Source organism: Apteryx rowi, unplaced genomic scaffold (assembly GCF_003343035.1).
Source record: "Apteryx rowi isolate R43461 unplaced genomic scaffold, aptRow1 scaffold_347, whole genome shotgun sequence".
In the NCBI taxonomy this organism is placed as follows: Eukaryota; Metazoa; Chordata; class Aves; order Apterygiformes; family Apterygidae; genus Apteryx; species Apteryx rowi.
In genome coordinates, this window is record NW_020449941.1 from 898,038 (window position 1) to 922,761 (window position 24,724).

The window sequence follows — 24,724 nt, forward strand, 5'->3', positions numbered from 1 at the left end:
GTTAAACTGGTCTGCTTACATTCATTTACGTTCATTCGCTACTGGGCACTGCAGAAAAATAAAAATATTTTCACTAAACATTCACCATCACTGTCTTCAAAAGAGCTGCAACAGTAGCAGACAGGTGACATTTACCAAGCACATCAAATTTCCTCCAGCAAGATCAGCAACACCAAAACCAACATTGTGGCTGCTCCATGATTGGAAAATATAACAAAAACAATAAAAACTGTTTTTCTTGCTTGTTTGTTTTTGTTAGATTTACAAACACTATCATTTTTCCAGCCTTTTTCACACTCCACTCAAAATCATACCAAGAAAGGGCAAGCTTCTGTAATTTGAAAAATCTTTCATAAGGTTACATTTTAATAAATGTATTCAGCAATGCTGGGTAACAGACAGGGTCACGTACAAACTCCCACCCTGCATGCACAGGTCATACACCTTGCTCTCCTTCCACGTCAAAATCTTTCTTTGCCCAAAACCAGAACTGAGTTGACACTGCCTGCTGCCCTACGCTCTTTGAAGGGACACTAGAGGAATGGCTTCGAAAGGGAGACATTTTCCAGAGCAATAGCCAATGAGAGAATTGGTCTTTGGTTATAAAATATGCCTTTTCATTTAATGAAAGGGGGGGGGGGAGGGTGCAGAGGCAGTCAGAAGGGTTTGTTTTCTGTTAAGCAGCTCTYTTCTGGTGAGTTTTGCCTAAAAAGAAACTGCCAATTGGAGCAGTAAGGAAAAGTTGTCTGCCCCCAGATCGAACTCCCTCTGAGATCTGAACTAATCTTCAGTCTGCAAGGGCTGCGTGGTATCCAGCTTACCCGGTTGAGAGGATAAGTTGCCTGTTTTATTTCCTCAGATCCCAAAGACAATCTGAAGATCCAGCCGTACAGGATCTCCAAGGGTTACTGGGGAGACCCCATCTTTTCACAGACCCCAGTACGTGCTCCATGCCCCCGCTCAGGCTACAGCAGCACCCCCCTGCCTGCTCTTCTCTTACGGTGCAAGCCCTGCCTCCTGCCCTCCTTTGGCTTGGGTGCATCAGACATGGAGGAGCTGCACCTTGGACCTGGGACCCAGCACTCCTTCTGTGCTGGGGCACCTGTTCGTCCAGTAGCAACAGAAAAGAGCAGCTGAGAAGAGCCATCAGTGTTACACCAGAGGAAAGCAATAGCTGCTCAATTCTCACCAATCTCCACAGCCTCTCAGAGGAGTGTAAAGTCATTAGCACTTGCTCTACAGTAACAACAGCTCAGATTATCTCAGCACATGAACCAAAAATTCACAGTTTCCCCACAGTTCAGTGTCCCACCTCTGCCTTGCCTCACAGGAGGATGGACTCCATGGGCAAGGGGACAGATTAGCCCAGGGGACTCTATAATGCTCTTAACAAGGGGTGGCGGGTCTCCTCCCAGGAGTCTCTTCACAGCCACATTTAGCCCTTTTAGAGAGCATCCTTCTTTCAAAGTATTCCAAGTTCCAATTTTTCTCCCCTCCACCAAAACATAAGAAAACTTTGGCAAAAACTAAGATGAATAATCTTACCAGATTTTTTTCACTTGAAGAAAAACATGCTTCCTAAGTCAGCTTTCTGATTTGAGACAGACAGCGACAGTATACAGCAGAYAGTAGGAGCATGGAAATGCTGGCAGGACTTGGAGAGGAAAATGAAGGACATGGGTAGAAGGAGGGATCATGGGCAAACCTAGATAAAGGAGTGGCATAGGATGAGTGGAGGCAGCAGGATGTTTGGATGGGGCACAAAGCTGAGAGCGAGGCAGAACTACAGAAATGGTGTGGGATCAGAGCATCCAAGATCTGAGGGAAAAGCACTCAGGGTGGATGCCAGGGCCCTGACAGACACCAGAAGCAAGAAATACCGCTCACAACATCCAACCACTCTTCCAGCTCACCAACGGGGCCCAGTTGCCTATTGCAGTGACCCTGACGGAGCAACAGCATGTGTAGCCCTGGCGCAGAAGCAGCCACAGTCCCCAAGCCGATTTCCAACCGGAAAGGCTGGTTCACCAGCACGGGCTGTGTCTGGCCCACTGAGCCAACAGGCCCAAAAGCACTGCAAATAGCTGGGTAGGAGTGCAAAAGGGGCTATCACTTTGTCGTCCCCCCCCYCAAACACACACAGAGACACCCACACCAGGGCCAGGTGCCCCCCCTGCCCCAATCTCCCAGCAGCGGAGCCCCTCGCAGCAAGGGCACTGGGGCACCAAGCCAGCCCCAAGGGAGACTTCATCATAAATTGTAATGAGGTCATTTTCTTTCATTCGAGCGTTTCCATAGCAACAAACGGAGGCGATTCTAATCTCCAAAATAAAAGACGTACTGAAAACGGCATGGTTTGGGGTTTGGCGGGGGAGGGGAGGGTTTGCTTTTGCAGCTGCAGAAAGCCCTTCCTGGGCTGCAGCGTCCCCCCGGCTGGCAGCCCCCCTCAGCTGCGTGCGGCCAGCACCACCATGCGGCCAGCCCGCCACAGGCCCTGGGGACCCACCAGCCCCCCCTGCATTTGCAGCAGGGCACAGGAGCAAAAATCAGAGGCACAAGAGAGCTCACGAGCCGACCCCAGGAAGCACGGTTCCCGCACTGGGATCTCGCTTATCAAACGCTCTGCTTTGCAGCAGCCTGCCTATTCAAGGCTACCGCAGCACAGTCTGAAATGGAGCCGATCCCTTACGCTTTTGCTTTGGCACCCAGAGAAAGGCCCTTTCCAGAGCTGATGCTGAGGTGCAGATTACAGAACAGAGCACCACACCTCCCGTTCAGACCCATRGTTGAAATCTAAGGCTCCCCTCTTAATGACTGCAGGGACCTTTGGCCATCTGCATGCCTCAGACAGTACCCAAACTGCTACCCAACAGGATGGCAGAACACACAGGAGAACATTTTAAGGGGGAAAATGGGGACCTCTTCCCAGATGTTTATAAGCAAACCCAGCTTTTCAGGGAGAAAAACTTGGCTTGTGCTATAAATCTAATCAAACATCGTACTGAAAAGGCTGTAGTCAAACTCCTGTTGATTTCCATAGGACCACAACATGGATCATTCTTCCCACTGAGAATATTTTCCATCACTCAGTAGATCACTAGAAGTGTACTGGCTGCAGTACAGAGATTATAAAGCACAGGCCCTTCAATTCCTGGAGTTGAAGGAAGAAAAACTGGGATGCAAGTAGGCTCACACTCAGTCTAGTGGGATGTAATCTGGATTGGTGATTACTATGCTCCTCCTCCAGACCCTGTCAGCGTTGTGGAAAGTTCACCCTGACTGGTAAATTAATTCATTAGTATATGCTTCAGTGGACAGCAGTTGTATGGACAGACTGCTCCCAGGTAAAGAGGTGATGGGAGGTACTATTACTGTTTCCTCTCTCCTGGCCAAGTAACAGAGGCCTATATCTTCATTCATGAGGTGCTATTTTCAACTGTTTGGCAGGGCTTTCAAGTGTGAAACATCATTCCTCAGCTCTATTATGACATGCAGAGGGGAAAATATTCTGTTTTGCATTCATTGCAGTGTAAAGCAGTCCCTAATAAAAAAGCATTACGTAGAATAAGCAGGCTAGCACCTACGAGAGCAAATCACAATGCTTGGAACAGGGCTCCTGCGTAGTCTTACAATATAAACAGTAGTGCTTCAGAAATAACAAATTGTTTAAGCTAGATGAATGCCAATACCAGCACTGTGGTACTAGTATCATTGCTGGGGCTCACTAGCACTACCACCCTTTCCTCTCCTCCCTCTGACACCAATGAAAAATAAGACTTCCAGTTTCTCTGGCCACATCCTGGAATAAAACATCCCTTGTCTCTTCACTGAGGTATCTCAGTACCTTGCTCAGACCTGCAAAAGGCATACTCCAAATTCCATGCAAGAGTAGACAGAACTCCAAGAACGGGCCTTGTGTTCACCACACCCTTCTTCAAAGCAAACAAAAAAGTCCACACAACACCTTTAGGATTTTGATTTCTAGAGATGGTTTTATTATCTTACAAATTACAAATAAGCTCTCTCCAGGAGAGAAAGAAAATAAAAACCCTGAAATATTTCCAAGCAATTTTGCTCCCTATAAACACAGGCAGAGTTACATATTCCATTGATGAGCGTGTAAAAAATATTTTTTTAAATAAAATATCCTTCACACATAACGTGCATTAGTCTCAGAATTAAGCACATAATCAGACTGGCCTCACCTACACTACCTAATCTTATTTTCCCATTTTCTTTTTCAATTGTAAACTTCTATTCAGGAAGCATCTCTTTTTCTACACAGCATCATGCATATTCAAGGTAGTATGGATGGTCTTGGAATTAAATCACAAGGTAGCAGAGTTTGACATACAGCTGTGTACCGAAGTTGTTACACTGATGTTTACAGTGACCCTTGTTGGATGCCAGGCAAAACTCTTCAAAAGGAATAAAGAGAAGATATTTCTAAAGGCAAACAGTGGCGATCGCTCATATACAATCCCGTACGATTCCCGTGCAAAATAATTTACAAGCCTAGTAATTCACAGATCTTGCTCTCCATGTTGATATCAAAGCTCCTACCAATTTCATTCAGGACAAAATAAATCCCTGAAGACATCAATGCCACTGGACGTGCCAATATGGACATTGTCAAAGCTCAATATTCCAATTTGCCATCCACTCACCTTTGGAAAGAGAAGACAGAAAGATGAGACAACCAACAAAACTACAGACTACTGAAGAGGGTGAGTCAGCACAGCCCTTTACCAGCAGCCATCAAAAAACAACCACTGCAAGAGCAGGGTTTCACTCTAACTAACTGCATAATCTCACTATAATCTAAAATTTGAGTTACATGGTCAATGAACTCCTCAATAGCTGCCCAAGGCTGCATTAACACCTAGTAAAATCTTACTTGATTCCTCAGAAGAGTATATTGTCTGTATCTGACCTACTGAGCTAGACTTGAAGTTTCACTATTTCATGGATGATAAATGCTACTGTAAATCTAAGGGATGTAAATGTTTGGTGGGGAAAGGCTCACCCAGAAGGTAAAGCTTCCACATGCACAAAAAGAAGTTTCAAGCACACAAATGTCAGAAGCAACACTTATCATAATGGGGAACAGGAGGTAGAGATTTTACTCTGCCATCATTTTTTAAATGTACAAGCTAAGCTGATGCATTTCTAATCTCTCTGCATAAACAAGCCTCCTAAAAAGAATCAATAACACATCTCTCTTACACTGCAACGACACAGTAGAATCAATAGAGGGTGAATTTCCACTGTATTTAAATATACTTGAAGCACTCAGGCTTGGCTTGTTGCAGCGTGTGTGTTACAGGGTGAAATGGGTGTGGAAAAGGGGACGTGAAATACAAAGGCATGATTAAAGTAAGACAGAGCATCTGTACTTGAGCAATATAAAGAAAGCACTTAAGATTGAGACTTAAGAGGTTTAACAAAAGCCCTGGAGAGCAGCAGATTTTCATTCTTAGCCTATTCCAAGTCTTGCAAATGAGCTAGTGATGCTGGCAGCAGCCACTCTGTCGTCTAGCTCCTGGCAGTGGCACAGGGGACTCTCCTTAGGTATCCTGGCCTCACAAATACTTTACTACAACAGTCTGGCAAAGCACACACGCTACAAGGCCTGATTACAGGTGTTCTCATACAATATCAAAGATAGACACAAGACCGAAAGCAGGCTGAGCCTTGAGTCCCCAGTCAGATAAATTCTCTGTGTTGCCGAGAACACTGGATCTGTTGTTTTAGATCCGATGGGCAGTCTACATTTAGCTCAGTACTGCAATTTCTATGGAAAGCACAACTCAACGCGTAAAAGAAGAGGAAAAACATCTGCCCAGCAAGGGAAATTTCTTCCAATTCCTGAACAGGAAGGGCTAAAGTCTGGTCACTTAACTCATACTGATGCTGTGGAAGTCTGCACCTAAGCTAGTGAGGTTGAACTCACTTTATGGACAATGAAAAAAATGGGCACTTCTAAAACACCATTCATCTGACTTGTTTTAGACTTCTACTTCAGGGCCAGATGAATGGTGTCCTAAAAATGACTATTTCTCTTCAACTACAAATGGGGCCCAGAGCAACAAATTCAGATGCAGACATCCAAATGAGATGACCCCACCTAAACTACCTGCATTATACCATGGCAATTGCATAGCATAATTGTGCCGCACTTCTTTACGCTGAGTAGTTTTGCTTAAATCCAGTAGCAGCAACAATCCAAATGGAAGGAAAGCTTATAGTTATCATAATACTCTCCAAAGGATCAAAGTGTTGGGTTGTTTTGTTTTTAATATTAACTAAATCTCAAACAGATTTCTAAGAGGCAAATAGTACTATTGTCTTTTTACAGCTGAGGAAACAAACAGGGAGGCTGCAGCTTGACTAATATTAACTCAGAGGGATCAAACTAAAGATTTCCTTATACACCAGTCCTCTGATCTAACTAACTACGCTTCAAATGGCTAGAATTTAGGTCCCAGGAGGAACCTTTAAAACTGTGAAGTGCAATTTTAACTCTAGTATCCATAAAAGCCTGTGGTCACTCAATCTTATTAAACATATAGAAACAGAAGCCAAATATAAAATTCCTCTAAAGTGGAAGAGAAATACAGTCAGGAAGATAAGAATTAAGACTAGGCATGCTATACAGAAACAAAAAAAAATACTATGCCTGGAGCTCATTCTTTCCAAAGATAAACTTGCAATTTTAAGGACATATGGGAGGCTCGGTAAATCTCCCTCAAACATCCCAATGGGTTATAGGTACAGAGCCTTTTTAAGTGGCTGTTCATTCTTGATTCGTGTTCATTCTAGTTTTTTTGAGAGATACTCACTGAATCAAGTTAAAGACTGAGCTGATCAACTGAGGATTGTGCAGAACAAAAAAAATTGTCATCAGTCAGCTGGGCCATAAAAACAAGCAACAAAATAGATTCTGTTTCAAACTAAGTTGTCAAGATAGAGACTGAAYAGGAAAACTCAGCTAGCCTGAAGCTGCTGCACTCAATCCCATGGAATGAAGAAAAAGTTTTCATTGTCAGCATCAGCTCTAAGTAACAGTAAAAACTGTTTCTTTCTCTCTGGAAAATCCTACTTTGAACAGCTGGCCATCAACTTCTCTGATCAGAAGATCAACAAACAGACTAGGGACTAAGCTCTACTGCACTTGTTACTAACAAGGATGAATTGCTTGAGAATGTGAACGTCTTGGCTGCAGCAAACATGGGATTGTGGTGTTTAAAATGCTGAGAAAAGTGAACAAGACAAATTCTAGGCTTCAGGAGGGCAGATTTTGGCTTATTCATGGATCTTCGTGACAGTATCTCTTGGGGGATTACTCTGGCCTTCTAACAAGGACCAGAAGTGCTGGCTGATTTTCAAAGACAACTTTCTCAAAGTACAAGAATGGTCCATTTTGAGCAGAAAGTCAAACAGGTGTGACAGAAGGCCAGCAYAGATGAACAAGGAACTCCTGACTGAACTCAAACACACAGAAAAAAAGTACACAGAGGTGGATGTTAGAATGGGCTGACCAGGAGGGATATAGAGACACTGCCCAAGCATGCAAGGACAGCTTGGCTTAGGAAAGCCAAGCTTAGCTAGAGTTGAAACCAGCAAGACATGTGAAGAACAAGAAGGGCTTCTGTAAGTACACTGGCAGCAAAAAAAAAGCTAAGGAAAAGGAGGGTTTATTGTTCGATGGTGCAGGGAACCTAGTGACAAAGGATGCACTTTGTATTTTATGGCTGATGTATTCAACACCTTTTTTGCCTCTGTTTTCACTGATAATGTTGGCCTTCAGGCCTCTCAGGTCCCTTGGCCTACTAGGGTGTGGGAATGAAACATCACCTACAATAGAGGAAGACTGAACTGACAAGAACTTAAGTCAACTGGACATACACACATCCATACAGCCAGACAGGAGGCATCCGAAGGCGCTAAAAGAGCTGGCTGATGACACTGTAAGCCATTCTCTAGCATCTTTGAAAGGTCATCACGATCAGCAAAGGCTCCTGGATGACTAGGAAAAGACAAATGTCACACCCATCTTCAAAAAGGGAAAGAAAAAGTATCCAGGGARCTACATGCTGGTCAGGTTAACCTCAGCCCCTGGGAAGAGCTTTGGAGCAAATCCTCCTAGAAACCATTTCCAAGCATATGAAAGCAAGATATATCTAAAGTCCAACTGATGGTCAGGAATTAGTAGCATCCCTCAGTGATCAATACTTTAATATTCAGGTCTTTACTAATGACTAGGACAATGGGATGGTGTACACTCTCAGCAAGTTTACGGATCACACCAGTTTGGAGGGTAAATATGTAAAAATGCTGGAGGACAGGGCTGCTATTCAGAAGGACCAAAACAGGCTGCAGAAATGGACTCACAGGAATCTCATGAAGTTCAGCAAAGGCAAATGCAATCTCCAAATTCCAGCACCTGGGATGGAAAAACTCCATAAAATGCTACATGCAGGACACTGACTGCTAGAAAGCWGCTTTGCAGAAAAGGACCTAGGGTCCTGGTGGACAAGTCAGATAGGAGTCAGCAGCATGCGCTTGTGACAACAAAAGCCAAATGTATAGGAAGCTGTGTTAGCAAGAGTGTAACCAGTAAGTTGAGGGAAATTATTATTCCTCTCTATTCGGCACTTGTGATACCATGTCTGGAGAACTGTGTCCACTTATGTGCTCCCCCTTACAAGAAGGGCTCTGACCTACTGAAGGAAGTCCAAGGGAAGGCCACCAAGATGGTCACAAAGCTGGAGCACAGGATGTGCGAGGAGAGGCTGAGGGAGCTGGGTTTCCATAAGCCTTAAGAAAAGGCTAAAGGGAGATCTTCTTGCTGTTTACAACTACCTAATGGGCAGGTTAGAGAAGATGGAGTCAGACTCTTCTTGGAGGTGAACAGTGATAGAACAAGAGGCAACAGACACAAACTGGAACATGGGAAATTCCAAACAGATGTCAGAATTGTTTTTTTCTTATTGTGATCAAATATTGGAAAATGTTGCCCGAAGAGGTCTGCGATCTCCATTCTTGGAGATATTCAAATCTCAACTGAACAAGGCCCTGAGCAACCTCTTCTAATCAGTCCTGCTTCAATCAGAAGGTTGGACTAGACACCACAGAAGGTCCCTTCCAACCCATATTATTCATTGATTTTATGACTTAGCAAATCTCTTCACAACTACTTTTCACTGGTAACTTCCTCATTCATCCAAGCAAGCCATGACACCAACAAATGTATAGAGTGATCTTCAATCTCATGAGTCAGGACGGAGCACAGAAGCCGACAAAGAGTGGAGGTGAAGGTCACTACACATCAAACCTCATAATAATATCATGCAAGGTCCCTCAGACACCAGGGCCAGCCTTGTTCACGTATCATAGCCATCACAGTACTCTCTTGGCTCATTTCAAGTCTTCATTACACAGCATCAGGACTAAATAAAAAGGCCCTCTTTTCTTTTTCACATCTTCTTCATCTTTTTCTTGCAGCGCTGGTTGAAGACAGGTGAGGAGCCCATCAGACTGTCAGCAGAATGAGAACCGTAGCTGCTCTCAGAGCCATTGGGGCTGTGTGGCATCCCAGCTTCACTCATGCCTGACATGGGCTCCTCAAAGACATCACTGCTTAGGACCCCGTGCCCAGGTACATTGCCCTCCTCATTTTCCTGTGGCTCCATTTTCACCTGAGCCAAGGTCCAGAGAGGGGAAGCATTCACCTCAGCCCCTGGAGAGAGAAAAAGCACACAGTAGTCACAGAGTAGAAGGATAAATTACAAATGGCAAGTGGGTGCAAGGGACAGCAGCACTGGTAAAGAACGAACAAAAGCAAAGCTACAGGTGAAGTAATCTTTGAACAGGTGAACAGTCTATCTGGAGAAAAAAAAAACAAAACAAAAAACCCCCAACAACCAGTGTGAAACAATAAATAAGTAGTCTGTTGGTGGGCTTTTTTTTTTTAAGTAGCTCAGTAATTGATTCTTTAAAAAATTTGGCACTATCCTTTCACAGCAGTCTACTATGTGGTTTTCTCCATGAGAAACAACCTAAAGAACCCCCATCATTCTCCAGGAAGGAGTGTCTCAGCAGCAATGAATATGCCAACAGTACACAGACTACACCCTGCACAAGCAAGACTTAAGTTATCTCTGATGATGAGGTCAGGAATCCCCTCTAAGATGTCAGCCACAGTGGACTTCTTGCAGTTTTGCAGAGGAGGTGAATTGAGAGGGCACAGAACTCAAATACAACTTTCAGCACGGGGACACAGGGACGTGAGAACTGCTCAGTCAGTCAGTCAGTCATCAGATTGCCTGCCTTCTTGTACTTGACACCTACAGATCTCATCCCGTCCTTCTGCAGAACGGAAGGAAACCCTCTTGGCTCAATCTTACAGAGAGCGGACACCTGGCTGGGAGATAGGCCGTTATCACAGGACAGTTTGCCACAGGAATAGACTGCACATTAATTTAATGGAACTAGCCATGCCAGCGAAGGGAATCGGGGAGGGGCAGGGGGAACAAAACAAAACAAAAGAACAACTAGATGGTGAATCCCAGGTGATGTTTACAAAGAAGGGAGTTGAAGAGTCCAGGGAATCACATGGATTTTTAAAAATGACTGATTAGAACAATTATATTAAAACACATTCAGAACTATCAAACCTTTCATCTAGATTAATTGCATGATCTTCCTTTGATTGCTATCATCCTCCCACCTGCTCTTCCCTGCTCTCTCATTGAACTCATTTCATGCATTTAACCCTATCAAAAACACTGCAAGACAGTTTAGTCAAGATAAAACTACAGTCTTTTATGTTTGTGGGGCATCTTGCATTGTAAGACTCTGAACGGACTTAGGGCTTTTTAATAGTGCCATAACATTAAAAAGTGATAATAACTTGAAATCTTGAACCACAGACACTTTTAAGAAGTCTGTGAAGGCTGAATTAAYGATCTACCAAATCTTTGCTCACTGTGTCATTTCTATGCTCTCTCTTCCCCCTGATTCTAGCCAGAACTAACAGAYCTGAGGCAGGATATCCACAGAATTAAGTTGACTCAAACAACAAATACCAAACCCAACTGCTTCTCAGAAATCAAAATAGTTCAAAATATACACCACAAACTTAATTCCTCTGTCACTTGTTCAAACCTAACTCAGATCAGCAGCAATTATAAGTTGCTATCACATAGTTGGCTAAACAGGCAAATAAAATGAACCTTCCCATTTTAATTAACTCCACAATGGAAGATTTGCCAGTCCACACCAGCGTTACAGTCTGTGATACTTTTTTTTCCTAGTTTTAGACTAGTGTGCAATCTGAGCAGATTGAGAATTTTATGTACAAGAATACAGAAGTGTACTTCTTGAAAATAGAAAATGTTTTATCCCCAAAAGGAGTAATTACAGATTGCATTATATCTGCTTATTTATAGTTTTTAAGAGAGAGAAAAATGCTACTATTGCAACTGATACTAATTGGGCATCTTGCTGAGAGGGGCATAAACAGCCCAGAAATTAATAAAGCTTGAAATTTCCTCTCACTTTTAAATCTGATCCCTCTAGTGTAGCGTTAATTTCACATGGAAAATAAAACACAAACAAGGAAACCAGCTTCAGTGAATTTTCCAAACCTTTTGTCTCAAGGGGCTTGGCTACAGTTTGAAAGCACAACCAAGCTTCTTGTGCTGAGCCAAACCTATTGTAGTTCCCTATTACTATTAATTATACAGAAAACAAGTCTTCCATCATGTGTTTGTACTGTGAACTTTCCCTTATGAAGGAGTCAGGAATCTTCCAGAACAGCTTACCCCAAACCAGGGCTTAGGAGATCTTTGTGCAGACAACACAGCCCACCTTAGCTTGGGAGTTAGACAGCAAGCAAGAATGAAAGTGCTTGCTGATGTCCAGCAACCTTAATGAAAAGGCCCCTTTAAGTTAATTACGAGTGAATGTATTCCTCTCAAGGACAAGGGACACAYCATTAACATGCTATCAGTTCTACCAAGTTGCAGACCTAGTCTACACAATAATCAAAGGTTCTCCCCTAAATTTACTGTTTCTTTCTTTCATCAATTGTTCTTCATCACTCAGGCTTATTTCTTTCAGCTCTATCACCTGTCATTGAGAGTGTCACTAATGACTAACACTACTTACGCAGTGACACAGGACATTTCATCTTTAAAGCACTTTAACTTCAAAGTACTTTACAAATGAGCTAATCTTCACGTTATCCTACTGGGTAGAGGAACAGAATCCCCAATTTTGTTTCCATTTCCCCATCTGCAATGAAATTAAGCAGCTAGCCCACAATCAGGCATAAGCAGAAACACAAGAAAAACATAAAAAGTTGTAATGTCAGTTTTGCCCTCAGACAGTGATGCATTGCTGCCCTCCTCATGGACCTCACACTTGTATTTTTAAGATGGTGGTGTCCCAATTGCAGCAGCTTTTTCTCACTCCATGTGATATTACACTCTTTCCTGCCTGCCCAGCTCTAGACTGGGACTTCTTACAGTGATGAGATTTCCAAAGGCTCTTGTGAAGCGAAGAGGGATTTTCAGGGGGGAACAGAGCACTTGTATTCTTAATTAGAAAACATCAATCCAATATCAGAGAGGCAAGAGGCATTTAATATACAGCTAGCAAGCTAACCTCTGGGTCTCAAGTGGTAGATGCTAATACCAAGCTTTTCAGATGAATCACTCGCAACCCCAGATGGGCCAGAGGAGTCTGCTATTCCCTCTCCCACAAAACTGTGAGTGCTTCGCATTTCAGAGTACTACAGAAAACAATATGAGCTTCCAGAAAAAATGTCAGATGGATTTGTGTTTTTTAAAACTCAGCAGAATGCTCTATTTTTTAAAACAACTCAGACTCAGAGGTCTACTCTCCCCTCAATATAAATGGTACTTAGATTAGGGTTAATAGGAGAAAAGACTCCATGGTTGTTAACTGGATTTTTAAGTGAAACATTTATTACTGCAGTGACTGGTGGAATTCAGCAGGTTCTATACAAAAATCAAAACAGACTATCTTTGGGAAGAGAATGCTTTCTTCATTTTCCATAAAACTTAGCACTACGAAATAGTGCAAAGAATAAAACTTGTATATAGATATAGAACAAGCACAGCAATAGCACATTCTCCCATACTAGCTACCAGTATGCTCCAGTACATCCAACATAGAAGGATGACTTTGAGGAACAGAGTGCAGTCTCCATAACCCAACCACTTCATTCATCATCTCACTTTTCATGGCTGCAGCTACCTGTAGCAGGCTTTGGGGGAGAGAATCTAGAATAGGAGAGAGTCCCACGAGCCCAATTCATATAAGTCACCTAATTCACATAAGCTTTCATGAAACAATGGTTGCTGCTACTAGGATGACTTCCAAAAATGGAGGACAGAAACAAATATCACTACTATTTCCCTTACTCATTCCGTGCCTACACCATATAGAGTCTTGAATTTATTCCTGTCACAAGGAATATGGCCTTCAACTTTTCAGAAGTATGAATCTCTGGACAAGAATCCCAGGCTACCTGAAAAAAATAAAAATCCAGTTCTCCTCCTYATTACAAATAAGGACAAAAACCCAGTTTCTTTTATTTTAAACTAAAAAAAAAAAATCCAAAAGTTATTTTTGTCTTTGTTACATCAGACTGGGCAAAAGTCCCCAGTACTTACATCTGCAAAAAACACCACAGTTTTCAAAACAATAATAAAGACTGTAGAAAAACAGTCTACCTCACAACAATACCAAACCCAAGCACTTTCACCTTCCCCTAAAAATAAACATCATATGAAACACTGTTTTTCACAGTCCCTGTCTGGGTTAAATATTTAACAAATTCCAATAATTGATACCTTTGACTTTTTGTTTTATATTTAGAATTTAAGTAAGGGTGTTTCCCCATCACCCTCTAATATTTTTACTAAAAAATAAAGCATTCTTCTCCCTCCCCTTCCTCACATTTAAATCTGCTGTTAAAAACTGAAACAAGACCACATGGATAGCTGAGGGACTGATTTGAGCAGTGGCAGGGAACACCTACCTGAAGCCTGCGGGGAAGCTTCTACTTCCAAGTTGGCAGAGAAGCGTTCACTCTGAGCTCCAAGGACTCCCACTGGCAAAGACTGGTCACCAGAAGCCAGATCTCCTTCTAGCTCCTCACTTATGGGGAAAGTGATATCGCTAACAGGTTCCTCCTTAATCTTCACAGGCTTTGTGTCTTCTGCTGCCTTTTCAGGATTGACAATCTTCTCATACTCTTCTGAGAGCTGCTTGCTAACCTATGAAAGATCATCGGGGGAGAGAAAAAGAGGCTGAAGACTTCAGAGTGACTTCAGCAACTCTGATGGCAGCTACACTGCAGTGTGCTCTCTTCCCAGAACATTACTAACATCTCACCTCATCTCAAGTAAATAGGTATCAGCTACACAGTAAAGATTCTCCCCTCCTTAAAGAACACCTTCTATCCTGTATCAAGGGACTTTAAAAAGAGGGTTAATTCATTAACATATTTGCTTGATAAATATGAGCACCTCTATTTCATGGATGATGAGATCCAGAAATTTAACCAGAGCGAGAAACAAAAGCAAAGTGCCTCAGCCTTGCCCTTTAGTTTTAACTACAAGACTGTCCCCGTCTTTGCCAGTACCAAATTTACTCCAGCATTAAAAATCAAGCAGCTCTCATATTCATCAGCTTCTGTAGTCACAACTGGCAAGGTCTGGTTACCTTCTGTCAGATCCAGAGCAAGAACACAGTAGAAGTTTTCTCCAATCACACAAGTGAAACAAATACAGAAATGCAATTTGGAAACAGCTCTTTACTTCTAGAAATTTATCAACTATAAGCAATTAAAAAAGTAAAAATTTCAGATTTAACCTTGCTTCTAACAGATGCTTGTTCGTATCACTGAATCCCAACATTCAGGAAACTGTAGTCAGGAAAAGCCTGAGGCTTTTAACAGCAGAAAAAAGAATGAAAAAGAATAGCAAAGACTATTTCCTCCTTCTAGACATACTTCCAAATATAGAGGCTACTGTGGACCCCAGCCCTGCAGAACAGAACGAGTTAGACCATGACCAGCTGCAGGACAAAATTTAATTGCATCAGCAGAACAATGCAGAAAACCCAAATTCTAGCACAGAGAACATCTAGGTATCAGGATGGGACTGCTAACTACACTCAGTGTTTCATAACCTTTCAAATTAAAAAAAAAATTTTTGACTAATGCAAGAGTATCTTTCAACTAATGCAATCAGCCCCTTTGAACAAAAATGTTTTCAGTGAGGACAGATCTTGATTATGTCATTTTATGACATTATGTCATTTATGTAAAACCTCAGAATCCATCATGATTTACATACTGCATACATTTGCAGGTGTCTCCAATTTATACTACCTCTGTAAGTCACAATGTGGCAAGCCCAGTAAGAGAAAGAGCACAAGTTAAACTGTTACAAGAGGAGTCAACTGGCAATCAGATACCATGAGTAGGAGAAAGGCATAACCCCTGGAAAGATTAGACATGGCAGATTTTGTCTTTGATCATGGACTAGCTACTTGATTCAAGCCTTGTTTTTTGATGAGTAGGAACAGAATTCTCACCTCACATTCCTGTGTTTCTGTGAGTCCATAAAGGGCAGAAAGTCTTTTATCATTTAAATAAAATGCACCTGTTTAATTTCATAGAATACCTGGCCCAAAATAAACTATTTCTTTATTCTTACAATCATTGTTTATATGGCACCTCTCATTCCAAGGAGATTTAACAATTCCTCTCCTTTATCCATAGAAAGGCAGTCCCCACTAGAGTGGAAGGCAGCAACTGTTTAACAGCTCAGAGCAGTAAAATACTACCCTATACTCTCTACCAGACTGAACCTCCTGTACAGCTTAAACCACTCCCTTGCTCAAGCCAACCAACCCACTGCACAGAAAATATTTTTTATTTGCCTGCTTATTAGCTTTCTGAAATGTTAAGCAGCCAAATGCCACATCAAAGCAGAAATTCAGTTGATCAGTCAGTACTGATTTTACTTCTACTTGGTATTCTTGTTTGGGCCATTCATGAATTGGAGCTYTCCTCTTAAGCACAGGCAGGCCATCAGTACAGCATTCTTAGCCAAAGCGGGGACACGAGTAAGGGGCTCTCTCTTCTAGTCAATTTTGTGGAAAAAAAATCCTGTTTTCCCCTTGCCTTGATGTCTCCCCTTCACCAAGAGGTTTTCTAACTCTATTTTACCACAGTAAGACACAAGACTTGCTAGAGGAATAAACAATTGTACTGGGGTTACTTTTCTTAGCACTTATAGTTCCCTATTGTTCTCTTCACCTGAAGCATGTAGCTGTGATAATCCTTAATGCGGTGTTGCCAGAACTTCTGCAGTGARAGCACACTGCCAATGCCCACTTCATGGAAGACCTGTTCCATGACATCAGGGAAAGGGGTATGCCCAAGTCTAGCTTCTCGATCCACCGCGAAGCGTAGCAGTTTGGTGAACTTCAAGCAGTACTCATGGGCAATGTCTGTCAGGGTCTCCAGGACGCTCTCATTGGCGCACTCAAAGCCTGTGTGAGCGAGGATGGTGGCCATTGACTGGTAGAGAAGCTGTCGGCAGGAGGACCAACTCAGTTCAGTCACAGGCTCTCCTCTTCCTCTAAAAAAACAGAGAGGACAAAAATAGCTTCCTTCCAAAAACTGAGAGAAAGATACCAGTTCAAAAGATACTCTCATTACTAAGGTGAGCTACAAAGTGAAAGCAAATTGTTTGGGGTTCTCCACAGCTTCTCAATTACCTAGGAATAATATCTAGAAGACTTTTGTCTGCGTTCCCTTCTTCCCCTCCCTCAAAATCAGCACTGCCACGTCTCATTTTCCCTTCTAATGCTGCAAAAAATCCTTGGGTGATTCATGTATGTAGGATGCAAATCTTCTCAACCCTTAAGCAACTCCCTTCCCACCCAAGAGCTTTTCTCCTGGAGATGTGAATTAAATGGGACCTTGACAAAAACAAAAAAAAGCATTTTAAATAGCATAAATGCAAAACATTTCCCCTCTCAGTTACATTTCTCTTCCTTATTATCTCTGATGTCACAGGCCTAATAGTCAGGTACAGAGGCTTCTGGGATAGACAAGATATGAATTTATAATGCAAAAAATGCACATAAAAAACAGCAAATTGAATACACACCCTTATACATTCACCTCATAAAGCTACACTGTGGCCAAAAAGACCATTTCCCTACCCCCATTTCTAATAGTCACTTGGCATGGAATGGAAAGAATTATCCCAGTATGCAATGTAAGCAGTGACCACAAACCCTTGCTAGGAGGCCTGAAGAGGTCCTACCTTAGAGCAGCATTCCTTAGCCTTGGGTTGGGTGACCTCTTTTCTGTGTTGTTAAGCGGTTAAGAAGTGGCAATCCAGGATAGAAGAGGCAGAGAACAACTAACATGAGCATTTCAAACATCATTCACTCACAGTCAGGCAACTGAATTTTTCAGCAAGATGAGTTAACAAATAGAAATTCCACACAGGAAGAAGAGAAGATAAGACAAGGCCTTTGAAAGGCAAACATACTTAAATCAGATTTCTAAACTCATGACTAAATGTATGTAATTTATTTAGCCATGTCAGTAACACTGTCTTCAGATGCTGATGTCAAAAATCAAGTTTCCTTTCTTGCTAAGTGTGGTATTTATTTTTTTTTATACTTCATTCAGCATCAATGGTTGAATTAAGCTAACAATTTCATCCTTCATTTGTTTCTGATCAATTTCTTCTAACATCTTATACAACCCTCCCTGAGAATTCACCACTTCCCATACACCATACACTATTTGTGTGCCGCCACATAATTCTTCCATTAACAAAACTTGATTAAACAGTACCGGAACAGCATCGATGATTTATATAAAAGGAGGCACCAGTCTCGCTAAAATTCCCACTACCCTGTTTCTACAACACATGCACCAGGCACCCTCCAGTCTCACTGAAAAACTGGATTACAGAACCTTAGCCCCCTCTGATTCTCAGAGAGGACCCATACAAAACCACCGAAACACAGCAGTAAAAATGATAACATTTCAGAGGAGTGAAATTGGAGAGTTCAACTTAGAGCATACCAGCACCAAAATCCTAGGGGGTTTCATTTTCAAGAACTCCAGGTCAGCACTTTCTGCTTATTCAAATAATGGGGACTGGAGGGGAGGGAGGAAGTCACACCATATTAAGAGCTGCAGATGATGGTACTACCAAGGGGGTATTAAAAACATCATGTGGATCTCAGGTCATCAATTCATCCCAGTTATTAATCGCTGGAAAATGACTCGCATCCCAATTCCTACTCAGGCATGTGACTACTTTGGAAAGAAGACAGCAGGTGCTCTGACAAAATGATTAAAAGATCATCAGTTCTCTTATAAACCAAAGTGTCATCCATGCTGTTTTTACATCTCCCTAACTCCCCCCTCCACCTCCCAGTGACAGATTTCAGAAGTTCACAAAAAGCCATGTCTCATACCACATTGGAACAAGGAGGTTAGATCTCCAGAAAAAAAAACATCAAAATATAAGAAGGGAGATTTTTCCTTTTTAAGGGGGGGGGGGAGGGGGGCGGGGGGGAGAAGGGAAATCTTTTCTTTTTTAACACAAATAAAGGACATACCTCGCTGCTGTCTAGCAATCATCAGTTGAGAGCATCTTATGTTACACAAACCACCAAACTGATAATCATTAATACAGAAACAAATAAACAGCTGTTACTGACACAATACCATTCATGCAAAATACTATGGCCAAACCTAAAAAAGGCACAGAATTCAGCAAACCCAAGCAGGATACTCACCTACTTCTAACCTGGAATACAGCAACCATTTAGCAATGCATATCACTGCTCAGAAGCAGTAGAGAATGTCGTATCTGTTTTAAACTCCCAGTGGAAAAGAAACTAATTGCCAAGATTAAAATGCAGCCAAGTCACTATGCTGAAAGAGATATAATCAACTTGAAGCCTAATCAATTAAAGACAGAGAGAAAAGAAATTTCAGGTACTGCACTCAAATCCAAATTCTCACTTCTTTTTGTGGCGAGATCAATCAATTTTGTTTTGTTTTGTTTTTAGTTTTTCTTCCCTTGATTTCCCGTTTCCCATGATAAACAATAGGAGAAGGCGATTAAAATCCTGATTAGACAGGGAAAATTGAAATATTGCTGTAAACGTTAATACAAATCAACAGATGAGAATATATTTTTTTCGTCCTCATCTTCTTTAACTTTCAGGTACCACCTAATAAGAGTGCAAACAAACAGAAACAGACATAGACAACACATTTTAAGTTGAGAGCAGCTGTTAAACCTTCCCAAGAAGGACCAGAAAAATTCTTCTTTTTCCTGACCATCGTGGATAGAGAGCCTTGGTCTTAGATGTCACCCAAATGCCCAGCACCTCCAAAAGCACCCTTATGAATACTGTCATTATGCAGAAGGCCACTTTCTGCAACACTTACTGCTTTTCTGAAAGGCTCCCATTCAGCATCCAAAACCAAGCCTTTTTAACACACTATCAGTGTCATGTAGTCGCAAGCAAATAAGAGAGCTTGCATCCCTAAGATTCAGTTACCAGAGATTGACAAGACTGACAGCTAGGCCTGTGACTTGGAGATGATAATCTTTACAGAAGGTATAGTATAAATTTRTCACAAATGCTCTGAAACACTGGGCAACTTGTCACTCATCAGTTTTGCTTTTCCAAGAGAACTAGATTTTTATGGGTCACCAACACTAGATGATAGGAAATCATCTATGTATGTTTCCAGAGGGAAATCTACCTGCCAAGCCTCAAATTCATCAAACCCAAAGGCTAGTCTTCTCCCACTCCTGTTAATGAACCTGCAACACGCAGAACTTCACACTGGAACACAGGGACAAATATGCCAGTTTACACCTATCAGGCTTATTTTCAGGATTAATAAGGTTTCAGAACTCACAAAAGACCCATTTTCTGTGCCAGTCAGTTAACATGACAACAAGCCATCCACCGAAGGCACCACAATCCATTCACCCAAGTCCCTCCTTTGTAAGGCCTTTTATTTATTTATTTTTCCTAAAGGAAAGGAAATCTCATGGTTCATTTCCTGAGCAACTGTCTTTAGGGGGAAATGTTTGGGCCAAGTCAGTACAAGGAGCAACAGCTGAGGTTCACTCAACTGAAGTAATGAAGTGCTATGTTCTCTCATAGGTGAGCATAAGTTAGCAGCAGATGGAGGGAGGGAYTGTTTTTTTTATGAACATGTCTGTTTTATGAAACATTATGTTTTTGAGTCGAATTTCTACCAAATGAGGTGCAACAAGGTCACTTCACAGCCATTTTCTACAGCATAATAAAATAATGGAGAACATTGGAAAAACAAGATTAAACTAGTCACAGAATGTATCAAAGAACATAAGCACACTATCTCAAAAATAAAAGTTTCTTCTGGAAAAAGGGCCTCTTTCCCCCTCATCCTGAGTAAGCCTCTTTTTAGACATCTCAGATACATCTACAGAAGGCTGCACAGGCATAAATAGAAACTGCTCAATAGATAATGTTTGGAAAATAAATTGGGTCCCAGTGGGACAACACTGAACACCAGACAGCTTACAGGGCTAAGCAGAGGTGCTCTGTCCAGCAAGATAAGTTTGTTCTGCATGCTGTAATTTCCACTGCTTCAAATCYTTCCCAACATTAAACCTACTCTGCCACCAACACTTGCTTTCCTACTTCAGTACCGACATTTCCTAACCGCAAGCCATGAGCTGTCTTCCCACTGAGAGTTCCCAATTTCATTCACAGATAATCTTTCAGTGCAAAGCATATATCTAATGTGGTCGGGAACACAAATGAAGAGAGTGGCAGAGAAATCTGTTAAAGAAACAGCCACATACAGACAAGAAAAAGCATCTGGGGAGGCACATAACGAGTAGATAGGATTTCTTTGCAAGGCAGATCCATGCTAGCTGGAGGAAGCTGAACAGAGAAGAAGGAAAAGCTAGTATCCATTTTACAGTAAGAGTCTCCTGTTCAAACAGCAGTTGTAAGTCTGCAGCTCCTTAGTCATTCTTCATAAGTTATGCTTTAAGTTTACCTTCTGTTTCTGCACCAACCAAAACCAAATGATAATCCTTTATTGTGTACCTTGAGGACAGTAACATCAACAGTTAAAAATCACCAAGACCAGATGGTAATTCACCTAGGAATACTAAAGGAATTCAAGGATGAAACAGCTGAATAGCTGTGGTGTGTTTCCTCCTGCTTTAAACTGCCTTGGTCCATGAGGACCAGAAGACAGAAAATGTGAAAACATTTTCTTTTAATGATTTCAGAAGAGATGTGAGGACTGCAGGCTGGGAAGCCTAATATATTCTGTTGCATCAAGGAAATTCATAGAAATGTTAAGAACAGAATTAGAAGACACATGGGTAAATGAGATACACTCAGGAAAAGTCAAGACAGCTTTTGTAAATGGAAGTCCTGCTTCATAAGCCTACTAGAGTCCTCCAAAGACATCAGGAAGCATCAACAAGCAAGTATGTAGAGATCTCCATTATGGAGCTGAGGGCTTTGCGCAGGGATCTGTGCCAGGACAGAGATTTTTCCAAGGTAATTATAAACAGCCTGGAAAAAATGCAGGAGGGGAACAGTGTCTTGATTAAATCCGCTGGTGGTACAGAATTGTTCAGGTTTGAAAAGACAGTAACAACCGAAAAATAGCAGTAAATTAGGTTCTGTTTCCTCCTTATTTCAAAAGGGATGAGGAAGTAGGGGCTGCAGCTAAGAGGAAAAAATATGAGAAGAGTAACGGAATGAATCCAGGGGACAACAGTGAAATAGAAGACAAGGATGTGAGGTCAAAGGATCAAAATGAAAAACAAGGGAACAGAAGGAGACGTGACAGAGTACTATATTAAAGACACTTGTGGTCTGATTCACAATGGCTGCTCTTATATTCCTTTCTTTTTATGTGTAAATATATTGACACAAAGTTTCTGAGACACAAGTTATTGCCAAAGAAAACAAAACTAAAATATCCATTTAGTCCATTTCTGTAAATCCAGCAATGGCACATAAGAAGGCACCATAAAATTAAGAAGTACTATCTTTCATCAAGGGGAAGAATGGTCTTCCTTAAATCATTTTACACACTACGAACAAGCACTGGCAAACCTTTTAAATTTATTTTTGTTACTATAACTGCAGCTGCTGTTCTTATTCATGTAAGTGTCTTAAAACAGTAAGAAAAGACATACAACAGCAATCTGAAAATTTTCTTCTCGAAAAGCATAAATGTGTTTGGTTTAGCAAGCACACATTAAATTTGAGTCTATACTGCAGTCCATTATAAAGTCACCCTCTGCCAGCCACAAAACACCTCATTTTGAAATTGCCTATCAAGCTTTTGCAATCTAGTCCTTAAACTCCCCCATGTGGTTGATGTGGTTGACTTAAATAACATTTCTTTATTCTGACCCCAGATACTGGCAAGGGACAACAAAAAGACAAGGCAGATCCCAAAACATGGCTCAGAGCCACAGAAAATTAAAGTTAAAGCTGAAGCCAACAGGGAAGACAGAGCAGAGTACTGCATGCAGCACACAACTGGCTCAGTTCTATTAACCACAGTGCCAAAAAGAGCAGGAATCACAGGGCTCAGACTTTGTTCTAACAGGACTGGATTCCCCTTCATGCCTTTAGACAAGTTACATTATTCCTTCCAAGAAGAATGATGGTGCTCTTCCAAAAGCAGGACTAAAGCAATGCTCTACAGTTCAGAGAGATTATGTCACCAGAAGCAGCATCTTTCAATAAACTGTATTTTATACCACCTCAGGTCATTAAAGGTCTTGGAGGCATTTAACTAATTTAATTATATTTTTTTGATATATGTTTTCCACATTCACGAAACTAAAATGTATTATTCTCTCCTACATCATGTTCATGGGAGCACACTGTTTAATCTAAGAACAGAATGTTAGAGGGGTGAGGATTTATCCTTGAAAATAAATGCATACAACGTATGAAGCATCAAGAGATTCTACAAGAAATGCAATACCTACTTGTGAATTTAGGGCATGTTGGAGGGGTAGACAGGGAAATAATGGTAATACTACTTAAACAAAGATTGGCTGCAGAGAAAGAAGCAACACAAGCTTCCTTTATATTTTCTCCAACCCTTGGCTGGTGGAGCTGGCGTCAGAGAGACAGGAGTTTCCTTTGCCAGCAGTCGTTGCCACATCTGACCAGACTACCAAACACCAATAAAGAGGGTGAAATGGGGTAGTTTTTACATCACAGACACTTGGCCACTAAAAACTAACAAGTATTAGTTATCAAAGCATCTTCTCAGAAGCTACAACTAATCAGTCAACACCTAGACACGCATCTTAGAAATTTTCAGTTACAATGAACCTAATTTAGTTATGAATAAGCGACCTAACTATAAGAATTCACATCCTAACCTTATCAAAACAAAATACCACTGAAGTCAGCAAAACCATTCACAAACATTAAGCTCAACATTAATAAGACAGCAATCAGCACAACACATCCACGTTTTATAGACAGGAAACAAAGACACATTTATTTTAAGCAACTTGCATATTTCCAAGGCAGGAGAAATCCACATCTCTCCTTTTCTAAGCCTATTTTAATCTTTACATATCACTCTGTCCCTTCAGCTTAAGGAAATCCATGTAACTCCACATGTATTTAAAAACACTCAGCTTTCCTGCAGTCAAAAACAAACACAAATAGCAACACACCTGTAGAAATCACTCTCTGGGTCACTGTGCCTCAGCTGAAATGGCATTTTTGGGGTCTTGCTATCCAGAGGAAGCAGGTCATCGGGGAGAGGTGGAGAGGCCGGACAAGATGGCAGAGGTTCATTGTCTTCCGTTTTGATGCCCTCCGCTTGCTGCTGGTTTTGGGCCTGAGCCATGGCAATCAGGCTGCGTAACCGCCTGTTGTGCTGGATGAGCTGAATGGTGTGAATTGTGAGGCTGCAGGGCTCAGAGGGGATGTCCAGCATGGTCGTGGGCCGGGGTTTGTTCGCAGACGGCTGATGCAACGGAGGATCTTGGACTTCCACAGTACGAAACTCACGCTGAAGCAAGTCAAAGGAGCTGCGATTGGCCTGGTTAGATGAAACGGGAATCTCACCCCAATAGCGCAGCATTTTTATACAGATAACGTAGGGTCCTCAAAGGCCCAGAGCAAGGTTAACAAATATCATAGTACAACAAGAGTCCTGTCACAGGGGGAAAAAATAGGTTTTGGACAGCAACAAGAACTGGCGTTGAGCTGATGCTCTGAATAAAGCAAATAATCAATGCCAGGGAAGTTCTCGCGTGGCACCACACTAAGAAACGCAGCTTTCCTGATGGTGGTGGGCTGCAGCGCTCGTATTCAACAGCTTACATCGCCGCATCTCCTGGGAAGGGAAGGGAAGGGGTGCAGCGGTGAGCCGGTAACCACACCACCGTAGCAGCGGGGCTGCCCTCGGCGCTGCCCGCGCGGCCGGTTTGGAGGGGGAACCGGGGTCGCGCCCGGCTTGTGCGGGGAAACCCGGGGCCGCCAGCCCCTGGAGAGGGCCCTGCCGCAGGCCCCCTCGCCCCGGGACCGCCCGCCCGCCCGCCCGGGCCGCCCCACTCCGGCG

The 24,724-nt window shown here is 42.1% G+C and overlaps 1 protein-coding gene across 2 annotated transcripts; it reads right to left on the minus strand.

The window, feature by feature from the left end:
* Positions 1-7,073: 7,073 nt before the first annotated feature.
* On the minus strand, positions 7,074-24,675 carry SUPT7L (SPT7 like, STAGA complex gamma subunit). 2 transcript variants are annotated; one of them, XR_003254710.1, is made up of 5 exons: positions 23,832-24,675; positions 16,364-16,688; positions 14,075-14,312; positions 13,455-13,561; positions 9,673-9,742 (listed from the first exon to the last, which is right to left on the minus strand). XR_003254710.1 is itself a non-coding variant. In XM_026072667.1 (4 exons), exons 1-4 carry the CDS (start codon positions 24,242-24,244, stop codon positions 9,480-9,482), a joined length of 1,239 nt encoding a protein of 412 aa, XP_025928452.1. In that variant the 5' UTR covers positions 24,245-24,675; the 3' UTR covers positions 7,074-9,479. The 2 variants fall into 2 exon arrangements, 1 of the variants encoding a protein (XP_025928452.1); XM_026072667.1 differs by lacking the exon at positions 13,455-13,561 and having other exon boundaries at positions 7,074-9,742.
* Between the last annotated feature and the right edge of the window lie 49 nt (positions 24,676-24,724).